General features: G+C 56.7%; 2 protein-coding genes and 1 long non-coding RNA gene across 4 annotated transcripts in view; 1 reads left to right on the top strand and 2 right to left on the bottom strand.

Annotated features, from left to right (window-relative positions):
- Window positions 1–19,552, bottom strand: part of LOC149122137 (uncharacterized) — a 320,316-nt gene that overhangs the window by 216,642 nt on the left and 84,122 nt on the right. The gene's annotated exons all lie outside the window — the stretch shown is intronic.
- Window positions 1–19,552, top strand: part of LOC149122138 (beta-microseminoprotein-like) — a 449,968-nt gene that overhangs the window by 396,683 nt on the left and 33,733 nt on the right. The window contains exons 1-4 of one of the 2 annotated variants that reach the window (XM_089313686.1): window positions 4,586–4,704; window positions 16,758–16,851; window positions 17,367–17,499; window positions 18,091–18,230. In XM_089313686.1, the coding sequence (XP_089169812.1) occupies window positions 17,376–17,499; window positions 18,091–18,230 (264 nt within the window). In that variant the 5' untranslated portion in view covers window positions 4,586–4,704; window positions 16,758–16,851; window positions 17,367–17,375. Of the gene's footprint in view, window positions 1–4,585; window positions 4,705–16,757; window positions 16,852–17,366; window positions 17,500–18,090; window positions 18,231–19,552 lie in introns of those variants that run through there. The other variant, XM_089313687.1, reaches the window with a different exon arrangement.
- On the bottom strand, window positions 895–8,260 carry LOC103347615 (uncharacterized). Its single transcript, XM_070058066.2, has 7 exons — window positions 7,094–8,260; window positions 6,413–6,533; window positions 5,760–5,854; window positions 5,302–5,367; window positions 4,670–4,769; window positions 3,987–4,139; window positions 895–2,828 (listed from the first exon to the last, which is right to left on the bottom strand). Exons 1-7 carry the CDS (start codon window positions 7,103–7,105, stop codon window positions 1,681–1,683), a joined length of 1,695 nt encoding a protein of 564 aa, XP_069914167.2. The 5' UTR covers window positions 7,106–8,260; the 3' UTR covers window positions 895–1,680.

Below are 19,552 nucleotides of genomic sequence, written 5' to 3'. Positions count from 1 at the left end.
ATTCAAGAACGGAGTACAGAGTGGTCAACTCCAAACCAGACTCAACAGCTAGAGAATCCTGGGCCTTCCAGACCCAGGGGAAAATGGCTATGGCCTAACCTGCCCCATTGGGATGACCCAGGTAGCTTCTGATGAACAGGGCCTAGTCGCCTTTTGGAGGTCGTGTGGGTTGAGGAAGAGGCTACAAGTGTCAGGGACCCTTGGAGAACTGGGATGCTCTCTCTGCCCAAGGTAGGGTTCCAGACTCCTTCCCTGTGGATCCTCCAGGCCAGGAGCCTCTGAGCCAGGAGTCTCTTCTCCCAACGTCAGGGGACACATTCTCCATGCTAATGACCCCTAGTGACAGCATGACCTGGAGAAGCTGAACCCACTGTGACAGCAGCCCAGGAGGCCTGAGCTGCTAGAGGGCATGTGGGCATCTGGCCAGCCAGGTGTGCCACCAGGACCACCTGGACATTCTGGGGCTGCCTCCACCCACTGGCATCCTGGTCTGTGGTCAGAAGTGCCCTGGGGTCCTCTTGCAGGCTCAGGCCATGAGATGCTGGATTGTGAGATGGGGCAGGGAGGAAAGAAGAGTGGGAACCTGGTGCCCACACACCCAGGACAGTGCACAGAGGTGATCATGGGCCTGGTCCCTTGGCTGGGCCCACACTCCTGAACTGTCCCAAAGACCACATGTACCCAGCCACTGCTGCTCCTCCAGTTTTCCTCTGGTCCACGCTGGGCACAGGTCAATCTCAGGAAGTGATGGAGCACCCCAAGCTGGGTCTCTGACTGCATCTGGAGGCTGTGGCACCTCCAGCCACTTGCAAAGGACTCAGGGACCCTGTGTGGCAGCTCGGCTCCAGGGGTCACAAAATCAAAGGCATTCTGAAACCATTTAATACACAATCAACAAGGGGCAGAAGTTCCCGAGGGTTCCTTCACAAAGGCGGGAGGGGTATGTGGCAGCCCACAGGTGCCTGGGTTCATGTCCTATCTCATCTCCTGCTCTGAGGGTGCCCATAGCAACTGTGGCAGTGGACTGGCTCCTTGGCCGAGATGAGCCAGCGTGAGGCCACTCAGGGAGGGGGAGAGGAGCTCCAGAGAGGAGCCTTGTCAATTGGGGAGGCCACCAGGCATAGAGAAGCTAGATGCTGGCCAAGTTGAGCTAGGGTGAGAAAGCTCAGGGAGGGGAGAGGAGCTGCAGAGAGGAGCCTTGTCAGGCGGGAGGTGCTGGGCATAGAGAAGCTAGGCTTCTGGCCGAGTTGAGCTAGGATAAGGCCTCATGGTGAGGGAGTGGAGCTCCAGAGAGGAGCCTTGTCAATCAGGGAGGATGCCAGGCAAAGAGAAGCTAGATGCTGGCCGAGTTGAGCTAGGGTGAGGAAGCTCAGGGAGGGGGAGAGGAGCTCCAGAGAGGAGCCTTGTCCATCAGGGAGGCCGGCGGGCATAGAGAAGCTAGATGCTGGCCGAGTTGAGCTAGGGTGAGGCAGCTCAGGTGGGGGAGAGGAGCTCCAGAGAGGAGCCTTGTCAATCAGGGAGGATGCCGGGCAAAGAGAAGCTAGATGCTGGCCGCGTTGAGCTAGGGTGAGGCAGCTCAGGGAGGGAGAGAGGAGCTCCAGAGAGGAGCCTTGACCATCAGGGAAGCCGGCGGGCATAGACAAGCTAGCCTCCTTGGCCGAGATGAGCATGGGTGAAGCCTCAGGATGGGGGAGAGGAGCTCCAGAGAGGAGCCTTGTCCATCGGGGAGGCCGCTGTGCTCAGACAGCCTAAGCTTCTGGCCCGTCTGAGCTGGACACCTGGTGGGCTCTTCTTCCCCTCCAGGTGCCCACACACATCCAGCTCCTCCATGGAATGGGCAGCAAGGAGGCCTCGAGCCAGGGAGGGCACACAGGCCTGGTCTCCCAGTGCAGAGCTGGCTCCTGCAGGCTCCAGCCCGTGAGTGTCCCCAGAGTGCATGGGGCTCCCATGCAGGGAGGGCGTCTTCAGCCCTGCTCCCAGGGCTGGCACAGCCTGCATGGGCCCGGGATCCAGGGGCTCTGAGGCAGGTGGGGGAGGGGCCCTGAGACCCTGCTGGCCACCCAGCTCCAGGGGCCAGAAATCAGCGCCTTTGACAGGCGGGCTGAGATTTGGGAGGCCCCCCCATCGGGACAGGTCTCCCCTGCTCTGCAAGCTCTGTGGGGCCAAGAGGCCTGGGCCACGCAGAGACTCTGAGGACTTCACAGACAGGGCTGGGGACGAGGGCTCTGGGGAGGCACCCTCTTCACAGCCTCCCTCCTCGTCCTCTTCAAAAATTGTCTCGGGCAGGACGAATCTCAGGTCCCGAAGCAGCTTTGGCCAGGGAGACGCAGGACACTCAGCAGCCTGGTCTTCCTCCCCTTCCTCCTCCTCTTCGTCCTCTTCCTGCTTCTCCAGGCCGCTGTAGTACTCCTCGTCCTCAGAGTCGGAGTCATCTTGGAAGGTCACGTTGAGTTTGGTCAGGGAAGTCCAGCGCCGGAGGGGGCCTGGCTCGTCCAGCCAGGAGCACTGTGGGCCCGAGAGGTGGGCGGCGCCCCCTGACCCTGAGGCCCCCGTGGAGGAGCCCTGGCCGCAGGGCTGGGTGCTGCTCTCGCCACGACTGCCCTTCTCCTCCTTGGTGTGTTGCTTGGAGTCGGGCTGGACGGCAGATCCGAGAGGACCGGTCTCCCCGGGGACAGAAGCTGAAGCCCCCGCTGGCTCCTGGAGAGCTGCAGCAGCAGGGTGACAGCCTTTGCGCTCAACGATGGTCTTGATGGACACTGGTGGGGGAGCGCGCTCCTGAGAGCCAGGCAGCACCTGCAGGGCCGGGCTGCCATCTTCGGTTGGCTTATCTGGAAAAAGAACAGATGGGTTTAATTTCTCCACGGCCACCATCTGGCCTGCAGGGTGCCTGCCCTGACCTGACCCTTGGGGTCCCCATTACTCGGTGTGATGCTCAGGACACCTCCAGCCTGCTGGCCGCAGAAGGAATGGTGCATGCAGCCTGGGCCATGGGAATGACAGGGACACCTCTGGTTCTCCCCTCAAAGCCCACAGACTGGACAGGCCTTGAGCCCCCCACCTCACTCTCTCATCTCTGGAGACTGCTGGCACCAACTCAGGACCCCATTACCTACCCCACCTGAAATCCTGGGCCCTAACAGTGCATTGGCTGAGTTACCCGCATCTGAGTCCCTCCTCAATTGTAGGAAGGGAACTGAGCCTAAGATGATGGGGGTGAGAGCTGGGGGTGTGTGGCAGACATGGGGTCTGGCCAGGCCCTCGGGGACAGGGAATGTGGTTTCCAAAGAGGTGGCAGGGGTTCCCTGTGTCCTCTGCCCCTGGGCCACAGTCCCTTTCCCGGTGAAACTGGGCTGTCATTGCTTCTGTCTCACGAGCACCCAGGGGAGGCAGCACCTGGAAGCACAGTGGGGACTTCCCAGTGTCTGAACAGGCTGCCCCTGGGCCCCCACTGCCAGCCTCTAGAGCTGGGACAAAGCCATCTCTGCTCTGCATGGGGACCCAGGTGCTCAGGTCCTTGTCAGCAGGGGACAAGAACGGGGACCCCTCTGCACCAGAGCCCAGAGGCCACTGCTGCTCCGGGTCCCGCTGACTTCTGTTGGCCCAAGGCTAGGACTGCAGAGCCCACACTCAGCTGAACTTGGGTTCTGCCGTGGGGGCCCCCAGCGCCTGCCTCTGCGCCCACCCTGCTCACAGGAGTGGACTCGGCCCCCACTACTGGGTTCAGGGCACGTGGGCCTTCCAGGGGTCCTCAGATGGCTGAAGGGGATCCAGTGCCGGCTGGACCACCCCGCAGGAGGATCCAGGGAAGCTGCCCGAGGCCCCGCCAGGCCATGCTGTCAGAAGCTCCTGAAAGCAGAACTGCTGAGCCCAGGGAGGACAAGGAGGACTAGGAAGAGGTGAGTCCCTGGGTGGGGCTGCCAGGGCCTGGCACTCCCACTACTGACTCCCCTAAGGGAGCATGGGACGGGGCCGTGTGCTGGACTCACCTTCGGGAGGCAGGAGGCACTGCAGCTTCCCCAGCTCACGCATGGAGGCCCGCAGCTGCCTGATGACTGCATCCTCGCTCAGTGACCAGGCCTGCTTCAGGGTCACCTGCAGGAACTCCCGGATGTGGTCCCTGGACATCTTCATCAGGCGCTCTAGACATGGGGGTGGGTGTCAGGCTAGGAGGAGCCCTAGGCATGGCGTAGCCACCATGGCTGCTCCAACCCTTGTTTCTGCTGCAACCCCTGACCCTGGCCCTGTCCCCCACTTGCTGGCCCTGAGGCTCAGCCTCAGCTTGGACCACCCTCAGCAGGACAGGGCCTGCCTGGTCTGCACAGCAGGCTCCTTCCTGTGTCTGCTGGGCCTGGGGAAGCTCAGCTCTGCTCAGAGTCACAGGCCACCAGGTCAAGAGAGCCAGGCAGTGGGGAAGGAGCACATGCAGGAACTCCTGGATGTGGTCCCGGGGCATCTTCAACATGGGCTCTGGACATGGGGGTGGGTGTCAGGCTGGGAGGCGCCATTTTTGGGGGTTGGGGATGAAACGGGATTCGCAATGCCCCCTAAGCTGGCCAAGAACTCAGAAAACTCGTCCCTCCCCTAGGTTCTGCTCACCCGGGCCAAGCATGGGACCCCCCCAACTCCTCCATCCCCAGCACCCAGGCCTCTGTGGGCCCTGAGGACTTACTTCGGTGGACCTTGAGGACGGTGTACACCATGCCGGTGAGTACGTGCGCGCCCTCAAGGATGTAAATGTCGAACATCCGAAGTGCCAGGGGGAACGGCACCTGGGGAACAGAGGCATTGGAGGACCCCACGCATCAGGGCCTTAGTAGGACCCACAGTGGGTGGGTGTGCAGTGTCATAGGGCATCCTAGCTGTGCCTTAGAAGCCCAGAGAGAAAGAGTACCAAGGCCTATCCAGGACCCTGGGGCCACGCGGACTGCTCTGCACACTTTGGAAGCCACCCTGGAGATGCCAGACAGCCCAGGGCCTGGGGGAGGGGTCAGCCCTTGGGCTGTGCTGAAACCAGCCTGTGGCACCCAGGGTCTATGGATCTCCTGCCTCTCACTGTAGGGCTCTGGCCTTTGCCAGGCTCTCAGGATGGGTCCTGGTGGGACCTGTCCCCTCCTTGCTGTCCCTGAGGCTCAGCCTCAGCTTGGACCACCCTCAGCAGAGCAGGGCCTGCCTGGTCTGCACAGCAGGCTCCCTCCTGTGTCTGTTGGGGCTGGGGGAGCTCAGAGTCAGAGACCACCAGGTCAAGAGAGCCAGGTACTGGGGCAGGAGCTTCCCTGGGCAAGGGGTCCCTGGGGCACTTACCCCATCCAGGAAGCACTGGATGTACCAGTGGGCGGTGTAGTCCTCAAGGCACACACCCTCCTTCTCCTGAGAAGAGGCAGAGGGGGCTCAGGGCCCAGGGCCCAGGGCCCAGGGCCCAGGCCTGACTCCCTCTAATCTGAGCCCTGTGGCAGAGCCCCTGGGTGCAGGAAGCCCAGCAGCAGGTGCATCCCCCCTCCCAGCGATGCAGATTCCTGAAAGGACACAGGTCCCTCAGTCCACTCTACCCTGGGGACAGCATCTCCCTTCAATCTACACAAACTCTGGGGGAACAAGTGGTGGAAAACACACCAACACCCAAGCTGCCACAGACCCCAGTAACAAGGAAAGTCTTGGTGAGGACGTAGCCTCCCCTGGCCCAGGAAGCAGTCAGGACCCCTCTCTGTCCTCCCCTCCCTCAGCACAGAGCCCCCGAGGGGAGAAAGGAGATGTTTACTTACCAGGTGTTTCTCCAGGGAGGGGAGCACGCGACGCATGATAGCTCCCAGGTGGTGCTGGAATTGCTCCAGTTTTGGGGAGTCCGGTGTGTAGAAATCTGAGTAATAGCAACCCCCCGGCCCTCACTTCAGAGTGTCTTCCCGGGAAGGCTGGAAAGTCAAAGGCTTGGGGCGGGTTCTTTCTGAACATGGAGGGTCAGGGGAAGCTCTAACAGGCAGGGGAGCCTCAGGGGAAGGGGGGGTACAGCTGACAGCCCAGGGCAGGCTGCCTAAGGTGACCTCTGGGCTGACTGCAGTCACACTGGGTGCCTCAGGGCCATCTGGACACTCAGGGTGAGGAGGGGTCACCCTAGAATGGATGCTCCTTCTGCAAGGGTGTGGCTCAGTGGGTGGGAGTCTGAGTAGAGATGTGAAGCAGTAAGGCCAGTAGAGACCTAAGGGTCATTTGTCAAAGACAAGGCACAGGACCTTTGTGTGATGGGAAGTGAGGGGTATGGCTTGGTATTGGGTCCTCTGCCGGCCCTGGCTTCTAAGAAAGCATTCTGAGGGAGACCGCCCTATGCACGCAGCAGCCAGTGAGGGACAATGTCCCAGTCACTTGTCTGCATGCCCATCCCTGCACTTGCAGGACCACGCCCACCACACCCATCACCCACCATGCATCGAGTGCTGGCTGTCCCCCATGAGCTGGACTAGTGCCCAGAAAGCATCCTCTTCACTCAGCCACATCAGCAGCAGGGCTGCCACGTGGCTTAGGCCCTGGCTGTAGCCCAATTCCTGGAAGAACACAAAACACATCAGAAGGACCTCCCTGGCTGGGATGATCTCACGTGGCAAGGGTGACCTCTCCTGGGAGAGCTGAGCATTACCACCAGGCCCCACTGCTGCCCCTTGGGTGTCAGGATCTCTCAAAGTTCCTGGAGAGAATCCTGCAGGGTCTGAGCGCAGGCTGTGCAGGGTTAAGAAGAGGTATGAGCCCCACCCCAGATGTCAGGAAGGGGAAGACTGTTGTGGGAGTGCAGACTGCACACCCGTGATGGCCTCTGGAGCTCTCTGCTGCACAGGTGCCCTGCTGGGCCCCACTGCAGACGTGAGGAAGAAGCACCATAGTAAGGCCTGCCTGGGCCAGAACAGAGCCCAGCCCAGGAGAAGGCTTCTGTTCTGCCCCAGAACTTGAGGTTGGGGCCAAGGAGGCCATGAGCTTGAACTCTACCCCTCAGTCTCTGCCTTGTGGATTAGAGAGGCCCCCTCAACCCAGGCTAGGATTTCTGTGACCAGGGGCACCCTGCATGGACAGCTCTGGATATGACCTTGGAACGTTATCGCAGAATACTCACGGGGTTGTACATTGAGTATGCGAGGAGCACCTCAAATAAGGAGCGTTGTCTGGAAGAGAGAGGACAGAGGCTGTGCGTCCAGTGCTGCCGAGGCTCTCAGTGTGGCTCTGCCTAACAGAGCCTGACAGCCACACGCAGGGCCCTTGATACTCTGCTCATGAGCAGTCCACCGTGTGGGTGAGTGCTGCCTGCAGGGACATGCACATCTCCCAGGGTGCAGTCATGTGCAGTTTCGTTTCCCCAGGTGGGTGTTCATTGCAGAGGTGAGCGTCCCACTGTGGGAAGTGCAGTCCCGTGGGTCTAAGCCATGGAGAGTCAGCCTCCCATGCACGTTCATTCTGATAGGGAGCAGCTCCTGTGGCCTATCTGTTCCCCATGAGCCTCTGTGGCCAAACTCCCCACCTCCCCCAGCCCGTGGCCACCACTGCCCTGTTGTGTGTCCTGGAGTTTGGCCTCTTGCAGACGTCCTGTGAGTGGATCATAGCACGTGTAGCCTTTGAGGGATGCTTCCTCTCTTAGCAGGATGCACCTGAGATGCATCCAGGTGAGCCCAGGGCCGAGCCTCGTCCTGCCTCTCACTGAATCCTGTTCTCGGATTCAGCTGTGACACGGGTTGCTTATCCGTTTCCCCACTGAGCATCGTGCAGGGTAGTCCTGCGTCCAGTGACTGTGAACACAACCCTGAATCTTGCGTGAGGGTTTTATGCACTCAGCTGTTCTGGTGGTTGTGTAAATGTGCGTGTGTGCTGGGGGTTCGTGTGGAAGGTGTGTGTCTCTCATTGTGAGAAATGGCCCTGGGTGCTGCTGGGGGCCTGGGCACTGTGCTCTGTTCCTGCAACGAACCGGAATTGCGCTCACCTCACGTTTTCCCCAGCACCCGGCGTTCAGTGGTCTTAGTTCCCCCATTCTCACAGCTGTGCGCTGGTGCCCCGTTGTGGTTTAGGTGCTAAGCATGTTTTCACGCGTTGAGTAGGAGAGTTGTGTGTGCCATCATGCAGGGGCCCTCCTGAGCCTTGGCCCATGTCAGGGCAGGGAACCCTCATTTGCTTTGTTGTTATTGAGATTTACAAACTTCATTTTCTGTATTTTGCAAATACTGTCTCCCCTTGTGTTCCTTTTCATTTCATTCCCACCAAAGTGTCTTTGGGAAAGCAAACTGTTCAGTATAAATAGAAGGCCATGGATCCATTTTTTTCTGTCCTACAGGAATTATGCTTTAGGTGTGAGCCCACGTCTCTCCTAGGACCCCATGTGTCCCAGGACCCTTGCACCTCCCTCCCCCAGGGCCCCTCCAGCCCAGAGGCCTCACTTGGCTCCGTATCGCTCTCGAAACATGATGTGACTTCTGAACGTGCGTGCTACCTCTTCATCGATCTGTTGGACTTGATCTGAGCACAACCTGGCCCGTTCCTTCATCTCCTGCAGGGCAGGGCCGAGGGGGAGGGGCCGGCCTCAGGACGAGCCAACCCCCACTGTCACACAAGCACCCCAAAGCCACATCAGCTCTTCTGGTTGGCAGGGAGAGTTCCCCTTGAGGGAAGCTCATTCCCCTGATCCAGGGAGGGTCATGGGTTCCCCACTCACCTTAGTGTCCACGCCACCCCCAGTGCCCAGCAGAGGGGCCACTGTGGACCCGCTACAGTCAGCCTGAGGCCAGGGGCTCTGCCAATGTCCTTCTGTGCTACCTCTGCCTTCCCAGAGCAGGAGAGACTGAATCAGGCCTCCGAGCCTCCTCACTGGGCTCTCAGGCCCCACAGGACAGGAGTCAGCCTCACCCTGACCAGCCTTCAGGGCTGCCCCCTGCAGGAGAGCCCCAGCTCCATCAAGAGAGTGGACACCCTTCTTGGACTTGGAGCTGGCCCCAGGGGCAGCCCCCACTTGAAGACTTGGGCGAGGGCGGGGCTGGCGGCTCAGTTGCTCCTTGCTCCCTGATGTCAGCCAGGGAGGTGACAGCCCGGGGCCAGCCCTCTGATGGATCAGCCCTCATTCCCAGAAGCAGTTGAGAGCTGACTCTGACCGATGGAACCAGCAGGCCAGGTGGGGGCTGGGTGAGCTGAGGCCAGGCCAGGCATGAGAAGGCCCAGGTGAGGGCAGGGCCCGGCGAGCATAAGAAACGCACAAGCAGGGTCAGGTGTGGGGAGGGCCGTTAGGGACAGAGCCAGCTGAGGGCCCTAGCACACAGGATTTCCACCTCACTCCAGGCCGTCTCTATCCATTCAGGACCCAGCACAATGGCACTGGGCAGTCCTGGGCCTAGAGGCAAGGCAGGACCACAGGGATGAGGGCTGTGGCCCTGACCGGATCCTTGTGTCCAGGCCCATTTGTGTGTGGGGAGACATGGAGGAGGCTTCTGGGGAGACGTGGATGAGGCAGAGGGGAGGGCCGGGTGGGGGCCCCAACCAAATGACCACTCCTCCTTGGCATTACTTGTCCACCACACGGGAGCCTTGCGCTCCTGAGCAGGCCCAAGCGGGTCGGCCTGCCTCAGATTGCACGCAGAGCCATACCTCGAATTTGCCAGGGTTCTGGGCCTTCCTGGTATCCACGGAGAGCATCATGGCCCACACCTTGCCGCGCACCTGGGCAGGGATGCCTTTCTCAATTCTCCGGTGGAACTACAGGAGAGAGGAGGCTCTGGTGAGACCCGCCCCAGGCCCTCTGTTGGGGGGGAGCGTAGGGTGAGACAGCAGGAAGGGGAGCCCTGGGCTCTGTGCTGTGTCCCCAGATCTGCCTGGACCTGGGCCTCCTGACCCAACAGTGAGAGGAGGGCCGAGGGCTCAGTGCAGGCTCTGTGGTGCACTCACTGCCCACACAGGGCACCAGGAACTGTGCCTGCCCTGCATCTGGGAGTGGCCCCAGGGGAGACTGGATCTTCTACTGCGGCAGTGTCCTGGGTGCAAGGGCATTGGGCTGAGATGACCTGTGTCCTTTCAGGGCAGGACAGTTGTGTCTGAGAGGCACAGCGATGGGCACTGTCCATCCCAACTCCACCCTCAGTGGTCCCCAGGGGCCCTCAGGTCCAGGTACCTTCTCACTGCTGCGGTACTTGGTGAAATTTCGCAGCATCTTGTTCCATTTTTGCAGTCGGCGGCCCTCCTGATGTTTATGGTGGGAATGGAGACAGGATGGTGTGAGCCCAGCAGTGTCCTCTGGAGAAGCCACGGATGCAGCTCAGGAGGCTGTGGACAACTCAGCTGGGAGGAGCCAGCAAAGGGGCAGACCACGGCACCCAGACCTTCCAACTAGGGGAGCCTCAGGGGCTTGGGCTCTGCCCACAGGACAAGCCATCCTCAAGCCAGTCCCATCTCATCCAGGAAAGTGGGTCACAGTGGCCCACAGGTGGGGACCTCAGAGCTGCAGGCCTGCTCTGGGGCATGTGGGCCTCAACAGATCTCCTGGGGACTGCTGTCCCTGGAGGACCATATGGCACTCCCCTAAGCACTGCCTATACCCACAGGCCTGCTAGTTCTGCCTCCTAGATGAAGAGTCCATGGCCAAGGTCAGCTTACCCATTGCACTGCCAGGCATCCATGCCTGGGCGGCTTCTGCTTACTGAAAGGCAAGAGAGACAACACCATGAGAATGGGCACTGAACCACGCATGGTCCACTTCCCAGCAAGGCTGGGACAGGACCTGTGTCCTCCTCACCCTGCTGAGGTGCAGCCCAGGGCACAGAGAAGGGCAGGGAGGGGGCAGCCATGCTGCAGGCAGACATCCAGCAGGGGCTGTGACCGTGAGCATAGGGAGCCCAGGGCCAGGGAGGAGCCCTTGCTGCCAGTGCTGTGAGTGTGCAGCTGGGACTCGAAGCACCTGGGACCACCACACCTCCCTGGGTACCCCCCTGCCCACCCTCCTCCCTATGCACTGGCTGCCTGAGGTGCCTGCTCCCCACCTCACCCTCCTCAGCCCGGACCGTGGCCATCTCTCCACCAATCGGCTCCTGCTTTTTCTCCAGGTTCTGGCACAACATGGAGCCAGAACCCCCATCCCCGAGAGCTAAGGTGGCCGAGACGGCTCCATCCCTCTAGGTCACCGGAGCCCACCCTCCAGCCACGGGGCCTCCAAGTCTGTCTCTTGCCCTCAGGTCCCACTCCTCCCAGCACAGTGCCCTCCGCTGCAAACCCCTCTGTCCCGGTCTGTACTGGGGAAGCCTGCAGGCAGGTTCGGAGCCTTGAGGTCACATCCCTGGCCTTCCCTCAGGCCAGGCCTTTAAGCCTTTAGCTTGGCCCCTGAGACCCAGGTACCTCCTGGACAACTGCCACCTTCTAGGCTGATGCCCCAACCCTGTGGCCACAGCTCTGGAATGCTGATGGCCCGGTTGTGTCCCCTAGGAGCAGGGCAAGACCCTCAAGCCACCCCCTCTACTTAGCATGAACAGAGGCCTCAGAGGCAGTGTGCCCCGTGCTTGCCCCATGTCCAGTTCTGTCCCTGCCTGCAGTTTGGATTCACTCACTGGGTCATCAGCTCTGGCCACACGCTGACCTGTGCCTGCACTGTGACAACAGCTTGGATCAAGGAGGGGGCCTGGGGACAGGTGTGCTACCTAATGGTGGGGTTTCTGACCCTGGTCCCTCCCCTGGGTGGATCGGGGTGCAGAGGACTCACCGCAGGAAGCCAAGTTTGTCTGGGACAAGGGCTCCACTCTCGTTGTCCTCTTCTCCCAGGTGAAACTGGGGCCCTTTACGGGGACCCTGCAGGGGAGAGGGGACCCAGGTGAGAAGTCCGGGTCTCAGTCACTGAGGGAAGCTGAGCCACCCTCCCCACTGTGTCCCCAGGGAGGTGGGGTCTGGCTCTCACAGGCACAGTACTTGAGGCAGGGTCCTACCTCCTCTCCCAGCACCCTGGCCCATACCTGCTCATATTTCAAGATGATCCCTGCTCGCTCCTGGGCCCTGCCGGACCTCAGGGCGTCCATATCCAATCTGTAAGACACACACGCACATGTGAGCCAGCACAGGGAGCCCACGGGAACTGCTGCCCTGAGGGCTGTCCCCCTGGTCAGAGGGGGGACAGCCACACAGCCAGGTGGGCGGGCACCTGGTGGTCGGGTCCCAGGAGGATGACTTGTCCAGAGCACAGGGACTAGGGACAGTTGGGGAAGGACAGCCCCCACCTTGCCTCCCCTGCCCTGGGAAAGGATGCTCCTCTCCCAGCCTGGCATCCACGTGTCCTCCAGGGAGCCCAAGTCCAAGGGTCTCCCTGGCCCTCTCCCAGCCCCCGCGTTTCTAGGGCTCTCAGAGCCAGCCTCGCTGCCCCACCTGATACCAGCTGATCCAACACCTAGTCTTGAACCCGTGTCTGACACAGACTCACACCAAGGCCCATTCGACACTGATGACCAGCAGAGTGGGAGGAATGAGACGACTGTATACACGCTCTGCACACAGGGGCCCACTGAGAGCTCAGCCACATCACTCATGGAACCTGGCGTGGGAGACCAGTGCCACCCACCTGGCGTGACCTTCCCCATGTCACAGCTCATGCACAGAGCAAGTCCCACTCACCTCCATCGCGAATCCATTGGATTCTAGCAAAAGTGCCTCCTGCCTACGCTACCAACATCTGGTCAGTTGGGCAGTAGATGCACTACTGACCGCTGGTTGCCGACAACCCAGAGTGCACAGTTCTCAGTGACTGTGATGTCACAGAATCCTGCCAGCCAATCCCAAGTGACACACAGCTCTGGCAAGGGGTCAGGGTTCTCATCCCGGCTTCATAAAAAGTCACCAGAAGTGGGGCCTGTGTTCTCCCCAGGGCCCAGGTGAAGAGGGCAGGGCTCTGGCAGAACTGCCCCAGAACCAGGGGTGCCAGGGCCCTCTGCCACCTGCCGTAACGGTCCCAAGTCTCAGGCAACCTGCACCTCCTGCCCCTCCTTTCTTCCTCTGCAATTTTATTACAGCACAACTGTGAAAGCCTTTCTCTATGAATACAAGGTGGCACAGGGAGCCCCATCATGGCCTGTCCATCTCCCTGAGGTCCCCACACTCGGGACTGCCCTTGCAATGACCTGAATGGAGACTCCCAAGGCTGCAGCCTCCTGTCCTACCACAGGCCCCACCCTAGCACTCCCAACCCCTGCCGACCCCTCCTGCTCTGTTCCAGCCCTTCTTCCCAGGAGTTTTAGGAGGTGGACACCGGCATCCTCCTGGGATGGGGGGAGGGGAGCAGCCCGCTGAGCACCACCTGCATAGGACCTCAAGCCAGCATGGTCCAGACTGTCCAGAGCGGGAGCCAGGGCCCTGTCCTGACACTGACCATGGCTTCAGGCACAGAGCACTGAGAACTCCTGGGCACCAGCTCCTGAGCCGCACGCTGGTAACACCGGGCTGCTGCTGACCATAAGGACAGGGACAGCATGCATCGGGCAGGAGCAGCCACAGGCCCACAGTTTCCCGGGGTGCTGATCACCGGGACACCCACCCCTGAGGGATGCAGGGGTCACTGCCAGCAGCAGCTCAGCCCTTCCAGCCCCTGGGCTGCTCGTGGTCAGCACGGGCTCTGCAGAGCCCAGGGACCCCAGCAGGGTTGGCCCAGCCTCAAGGCTTCCAGCTTTGGCTGCCTTCCTGCTACTTCCTCGCTGCTTACTCCGGGGAGGGGGAGCTGTCTTCTACTGTGGGGTGCACATGTATTTCTCTATGTGCATCATACGTGTGTGCCCAAGGTGGGTGTGCTCCAGGCCTCCCCCAGGACTAGAAGCTCCACGCCTGAAGCACCCGGTCCTTGTCACTGTCACCTCATGGCATGCAGGCTACACTGAGATGGCACCAAGTGTCCCCCCATTTTCCCACCCCGCCTTGCTGGGCTGCTTTGGTGCAGTCAGGTGGGCTTGCAGCGGGCACAGCCCCATGGCAAGGCGGAAATCTGCACTCCTTCAAGAACTCTTGTTGCCTTCAGAGCAGTGCTCATTGGTGAGGCTGACACGATGGCCCCAGGCTGATGGGTTCAGGAGGCACCCGGGATGAATCTGCTCTGGGTGACAAGGCAGCTGGCTGCACAGCCCCTGCCAACCTGGCCCAGCATGGAGGACGCCCGGGGGGAGGGATGAACTCACCTCTGCAACGTGGCTTCTGTCCCCTACTGTCAGGTGACGATCCCACCTGTTGGCCATCTCCTCCTCTGTCAGGACCCTGGAGGTGGATGAGGAACAAAAGATGCACCTGTCTCCAGCCCCTCCCTGCCCTGCCTCAGGCCCCAGGACAGCCTCTCCTGCTCACCCCATCATGGTCAGGGCAGTGACAACCCAAGTCTCATCTGCAGCCTGCCTGGTACCACAGAGTCCAGCGTCCCCATCCCCTGCACATGCACCACAGCACTCTCTGTTCCACTTCCTCGTTGTAAGGAGCCCCTCCTGTGCCCAGGAACCCATGCAGGTGTCCCCCTCTGCTGTCCTGCCCTACCTTGACACAGCACTCACCAACCCCTGGAGAAACTTCTCCCCAGACACGGGGGCAGGAGGCCTCCCTGCACCCCTTAAAGCCATGCGGCCATGGCGTTGTCCTGCCTGTCAGTTTCTTCCCAGTCCTCATGGCAGCCTTGTTCGCCTCATCACCTGAAGGTCACGGGCGTGGGCAGTTTCTCTTTAGTCTCCCTGCCCTGCAGACTTGCTAGCAAACAATAGAATGCAAATAAATACCAATAAGTTGAAAACCATGGGATTCTCACACATTCGGTGTGGAGTTGATGGCCTGTTTAGTCCAGAAAGAGACCGAGGGTGATAAATGCTCATCCCCAGACCTCCTCTTCCACAGCTATCAGGGGACAGAAGAGTTACTGAGCCAGCAGGAAACACCTCTCACACCTGGGGGCCCTGCTCAGGGGCAGGAGCCAAGACTCGGGAGTGGATGCTGTCTGGCCCACAACGCTGTGCATCCGGGAGAGTTGGAGAATGAACCAGATGGACGATTCTCTCTCTCTCTCTCTTTCTCTCTCTCTACTGCTCTCTTTATGTAACTCTTACTCTCAAATAAACAAATCATATATATGTACATATATAAAAACATTAATTAGTGGAGCTGTAGAGCCTTTCTATTACTATATATATATATATATATATATATATATCACTACACTGTTACACTGTGTACACATTTTTTTTTTCTAGTGAGCACTTGTAGTCTTCACCAAAACAAACTGCTCATGGGCCTTAATACCACTTGTTCAAATTTGAAAGGTTTTTTTAAAAAAATATTTATTTATTTGAAATTCAGAGTTACACAGAGAGAGGAGAGGCAGAGAGAGAGAGGTCTTCCATCTGCTGGTTCACTCCCCAATTGGCTCAGCTGCACCTATCTGAAGCCAGGAACCAGGAGTTTCTTCCAGGTCTCCCATGTGGGTGCAGGGGCCCAAGGACTTGAACCATTTTTCTTCTCTATAATCTTTTTTGTGGCTAAATGATCTTACCTAGTTGTGTATTTTAATTTTCCACTTATTGGCTTTGGTTATTATATTATAGAGTTTTGCTTTGTGTTTACCATGAGTCTTACTAAAACATTTTTGGCTTATCAAAAGCTTGTTTGACATGTAGACATCTTGGCATAAGGAAAAAACAAGGGGCTTGGTCCATGGCATGTTAGGTTAATCCTCTGCTTGCGGTGCCAGCATCCCATATTGGTGCCAGTTCTGGTCCCGGTTGCTCCTCTTCCAATCCAGCTCTCTGCTATGGTCTGGGAAAGCAGTAGAAGATGGCCCAAGTCCTTGGGCCTCTGTACCCACTTGGGAGACCGGCAGGAAGCACCTGGTTCCTGCCTTCAGATCCGCGCAGCTCTGCAGTGCAGCCACTGGGGAGTGAACCAACGGACAGAAGACCTTTCCCTCTGTCTCTTCCTCTCACTGTCTTTTACTCTACCTCTCAAATAAATTCTTCAAAAACAAACAAACAAAAAAAACAAGAGATACATACTAATAAAGAACACTAAAATTATACTCCTTTCCTTCCTACATTTTGAATTTTTGAAGTCTACTTTTAAATCTATATTATCTATTATTTTTAGTGGAATTATTATTCTTAATTCTTTTGCTTGTTATTCTTCATACTAAACATATGGATTGTGGATGTCCTTGTTTACAATATGGGAGCATTCTGAATTTGTGTATTTAGTGACTTGTACCAGTGAGTTTTCCACATTCTAATATTTTTTCTTACTCATTAGCATCTCTTTCTTCCAGTTTAAAAAACTTCCTTTCTTGTAGGACAGATCTATAAGACAATAACCTCTCTCACCTCTTGTTTTTCAGAGAATAACATTATCTGTCCTCCATAACAGAATGATAACTTTGCTAGATCCAATATCCCTGGTCAGCAGGTTCTCCAAGAACATTGTGAGAATCACATCTCTTTTCGTGCCATCTGTAAATCCTGCCCTATCACTCTAGAAGTGAACTGGGACAGTCTGGTGTGTCATTCACTTCCTTTCTCTTGCAATGTTGAGCCTCATCTTTTCCCTGGAGACAAATTTGATTTTAATACATCCCGGGATGGACTTGGTTGAATCAAATCTAATTGGTGACCCCATGCCTTCCTGTCACTTGGATCACTGTACCTTTCTGCAGACTTCAGGATGGTTCTGTATTATCTAGTTGTGTGTACTGACTACCAATTTAATATTCTCAGTTCCTCTTGACCCACAATAATGTAGATATGTTTGTTTGTTTTTATTGTTTGAAGGTAGAGAGATCTTTTATCAACTGGTCCACTCTGCAGATGCCCACACAGCTGGAGCTGAGACAAGTGAAAGCCAGGAGCCCAGAGCTCAATCCAGGTACCTCACATAGGTGACAAGGGCCCAAATGCTTCAGCTATCATCTGACACCTCCCAGGGTGTACATTATCAGGAAATTGGATTCAGAAGCAGAGCTAGTGCTCAAACCCAGGCACTGCAATATGAAATGTGAGTATCCTCACCAGTGTCTTAACCACTGCACTGAAGAGATACACCAGATGTGTGTACCTTTCAAAGAATCCTAAAATACACGTAAGCCTTTTCATACTTGTTGGAATTTTTTTTATTTTTTGCTCCTCCATATGTTCATTTTCAAATAGCCTATATTTGAGTTTACTGCTTCTTCTGTTTGATATAGTTTCCCATTGATACATTCTATCATATTCTAAGTTTTGGTTAGTATAATTTTAGCTTAAAGATTTGTTTGGTTTTTGAAAATTACCTTCATTTCTTGAGGGCCGGCACCGTGGTGCAGTAGTTTAATTCTCTGCCTGAGGTGCTGGCATCCCATATGGGCGCCAGTTCTAGTTCTGGCTTCTCCTCTTCCCATCCAGCTCTCTGCTATGGCCTGGGAAAGCAGTAGAAGATGGGGCAAATCCTTGAGCCCCAGCACCTGCATGGGAGACCTGGAAGAAGTTCCTGATTCGTGGCTTCGGATCGGCACAGCCCCACCATTGCAACCATTTGGTGAGTGACCAATGAAAGAAGACCTTTCTCTCTGTCTCTCCCTCTCACTATCAGTAACTCTACCTCTCAAATAAATAAATACTTTTTAAAAAAAGAAAACTACCTTCATCTCTAGTAAGCCTCCTCCTCTGAGTATTGAATAGTTGTGCCATCTTCTCTTGAAGCTTAGTGAGTTGCAATACAGCAGCTCTTTTTAATTCTACATCTGAGAATCTGTACATGTCAGTTGCCGTCTGTCTGACCTCTGAAAACTTACTTTGTTCCTTAAGTGAGGTTGTGGTTACTTGAAAGTTCTTGATGCTTGTAAGTGCACTACATCATCTTCAACTTTAGGGATTGTTTCCTTGAGCCTTCAAATTGTGGCTTTGTTTTTAACTTTCCTTCCAGAAATTCCAAGCAGTCTATTTTCAGAGCATATGGACACTTGGGCTGTTTCAGCTCTAGATTGCAACATAAGTCTGCTGTTGATGTGTTGTCACTGTTTTAGCACTAGAGAGTGCTCCAAGCCCAGGTTTGTCCTAATGCTGCGGTTGGTGTTTTGTTCAAAGTTAACTGAGGAAGTGCCTAAGTAGGGATAGTCTATCATTGCAGTCCTGTTCCTGGTGCTGAGCCAGATGCCAAGTACCACGCCACCAGTGCCAAAATGGCAATCACTTCTGGAGCCCAAGACCCATGCTTCCGGTCCTGAAGTGGACTCACTTCCATCATCCATCAGTGATGCTGTTTGGAATGTAAGTCTGATTAACGTGGGTCACAGGTCTCCACCTGGCACTCCTGGCACTGGGGTCAATCAAGAAGCAGGGGCTTGGGGAAGGGAAATGTTGGGATAGGAACAGTGTCAGGTATTTATCAGACGGGCACTGAGTCACAGGGCACAATCCTGAAATCACTTTGTTTCTCAGTGGCTGGGGTCTTGTTCTGTACTCTTTCCAAGATTGAGAAAGGGATGGTTGAGGCAGTCCCCTTGACACCTCGCTAAAGAGGACACTTGGGCTCAGTCTGTAGCCACTGGCTTGGGAGCAATGGCCCTGGGGCCCTGTCTGGCACCATGTTTCATAGTAGTGAGCCTGGTACTGGGTTTAACATCAAAGGTCTGGGTGCAATTCCTCCTCTCTCCTCCAAGCAGAAAACCAGACACCCCTTTCCCTGCTACTTGGATCTGAGAGGTGGGTATGGCTGTCCTCTTTTCTTCCTGCATTCCTCAGAGTGTCTTTTCTTCTTGTTCTCATGCCAGGCACTGTGGTCACTCACCTGCTTCCTTAGATCCTGTGGTGTGGTGTAGGAATAGCTGTTCTCATCAGTGTCTGAGTGCAGTGCTGACAGCCAGAACATCTTAGCTCCCTCCTGCTGCACCTTCTAGATATTATTTGCTGTACAAACACTACCAAGTTTGAGGCGAGCAGTGTCAGTGCGATTGTGTCATACACAGGAAGGTTTCCCCCCATGAAGTGATCAGGACTTGTCCCTACCATTCCTTGGAGATCATCTGTAATTTCAGAGTATGAAAAAGATGTCAAGGCCGGTGCCGTGGCTCACTAGGCTAATCCTCCGCCTTGCGGCGCCGGCACACCGGGTTCTAGTCCCGGTCGGGGCACCGGATTTTGTCCCGGTTGCCCCTCTTCCAGGCCAGCTCTATGCTGTGGCCAGGGAGTGCAGTGGAGGATGGCCCAAGTACTTGGGCCCTGCACCCCATGGGAGACCAGGATAAGTACCTGGCTCCTGCCGTCAGATCAGCATGGTGCACTGGCCGCAGCGCCCTGGCCATGGTGACCATTGGAGGGTGAACCAATGGTAAAGGAAGACCTTTCTCTCTGTCTCTCTCTCTCACTGTCCACTCTGCCTGTCCAAAAAAAGAAGAAGTCAATATAAAAATATGAAAGATATGACAATATACATGTGATTGTGATGTGTAATTCTGGTGGACATTCAGGCTGGATAAGGGTGACTAGATAGCTTACTGAACATTATTTCAGAGCGTGTGTTGATGGTGGGGGGGATTTCTGGATGATGTAGGTGAATACATAGGTGCTGCCACCAGGGACCACAGCCTGGT

The sequence above is a fragment of the Oryctolagus cuniculus genome, chromosome 15 (genome assembly GCF_051225735.1).
Source record: "Oryctolagus cuniculus isolate XC-2025 breed Fujian yellow rabbit chromosome 15, ASM5122573v1, whole genome shotgun sequence".
NCBI classification, from domain to species: domain Eukaryota; kingdom Metazoa; phylum Chordata; class Mammalia; order Lagomorpha; family Leporidae; genus Oryctolagus; species Oryctolagus cuniculus.
This window is presented reverse-complemented; position numbering and strand designations above follow the sequence as displayed.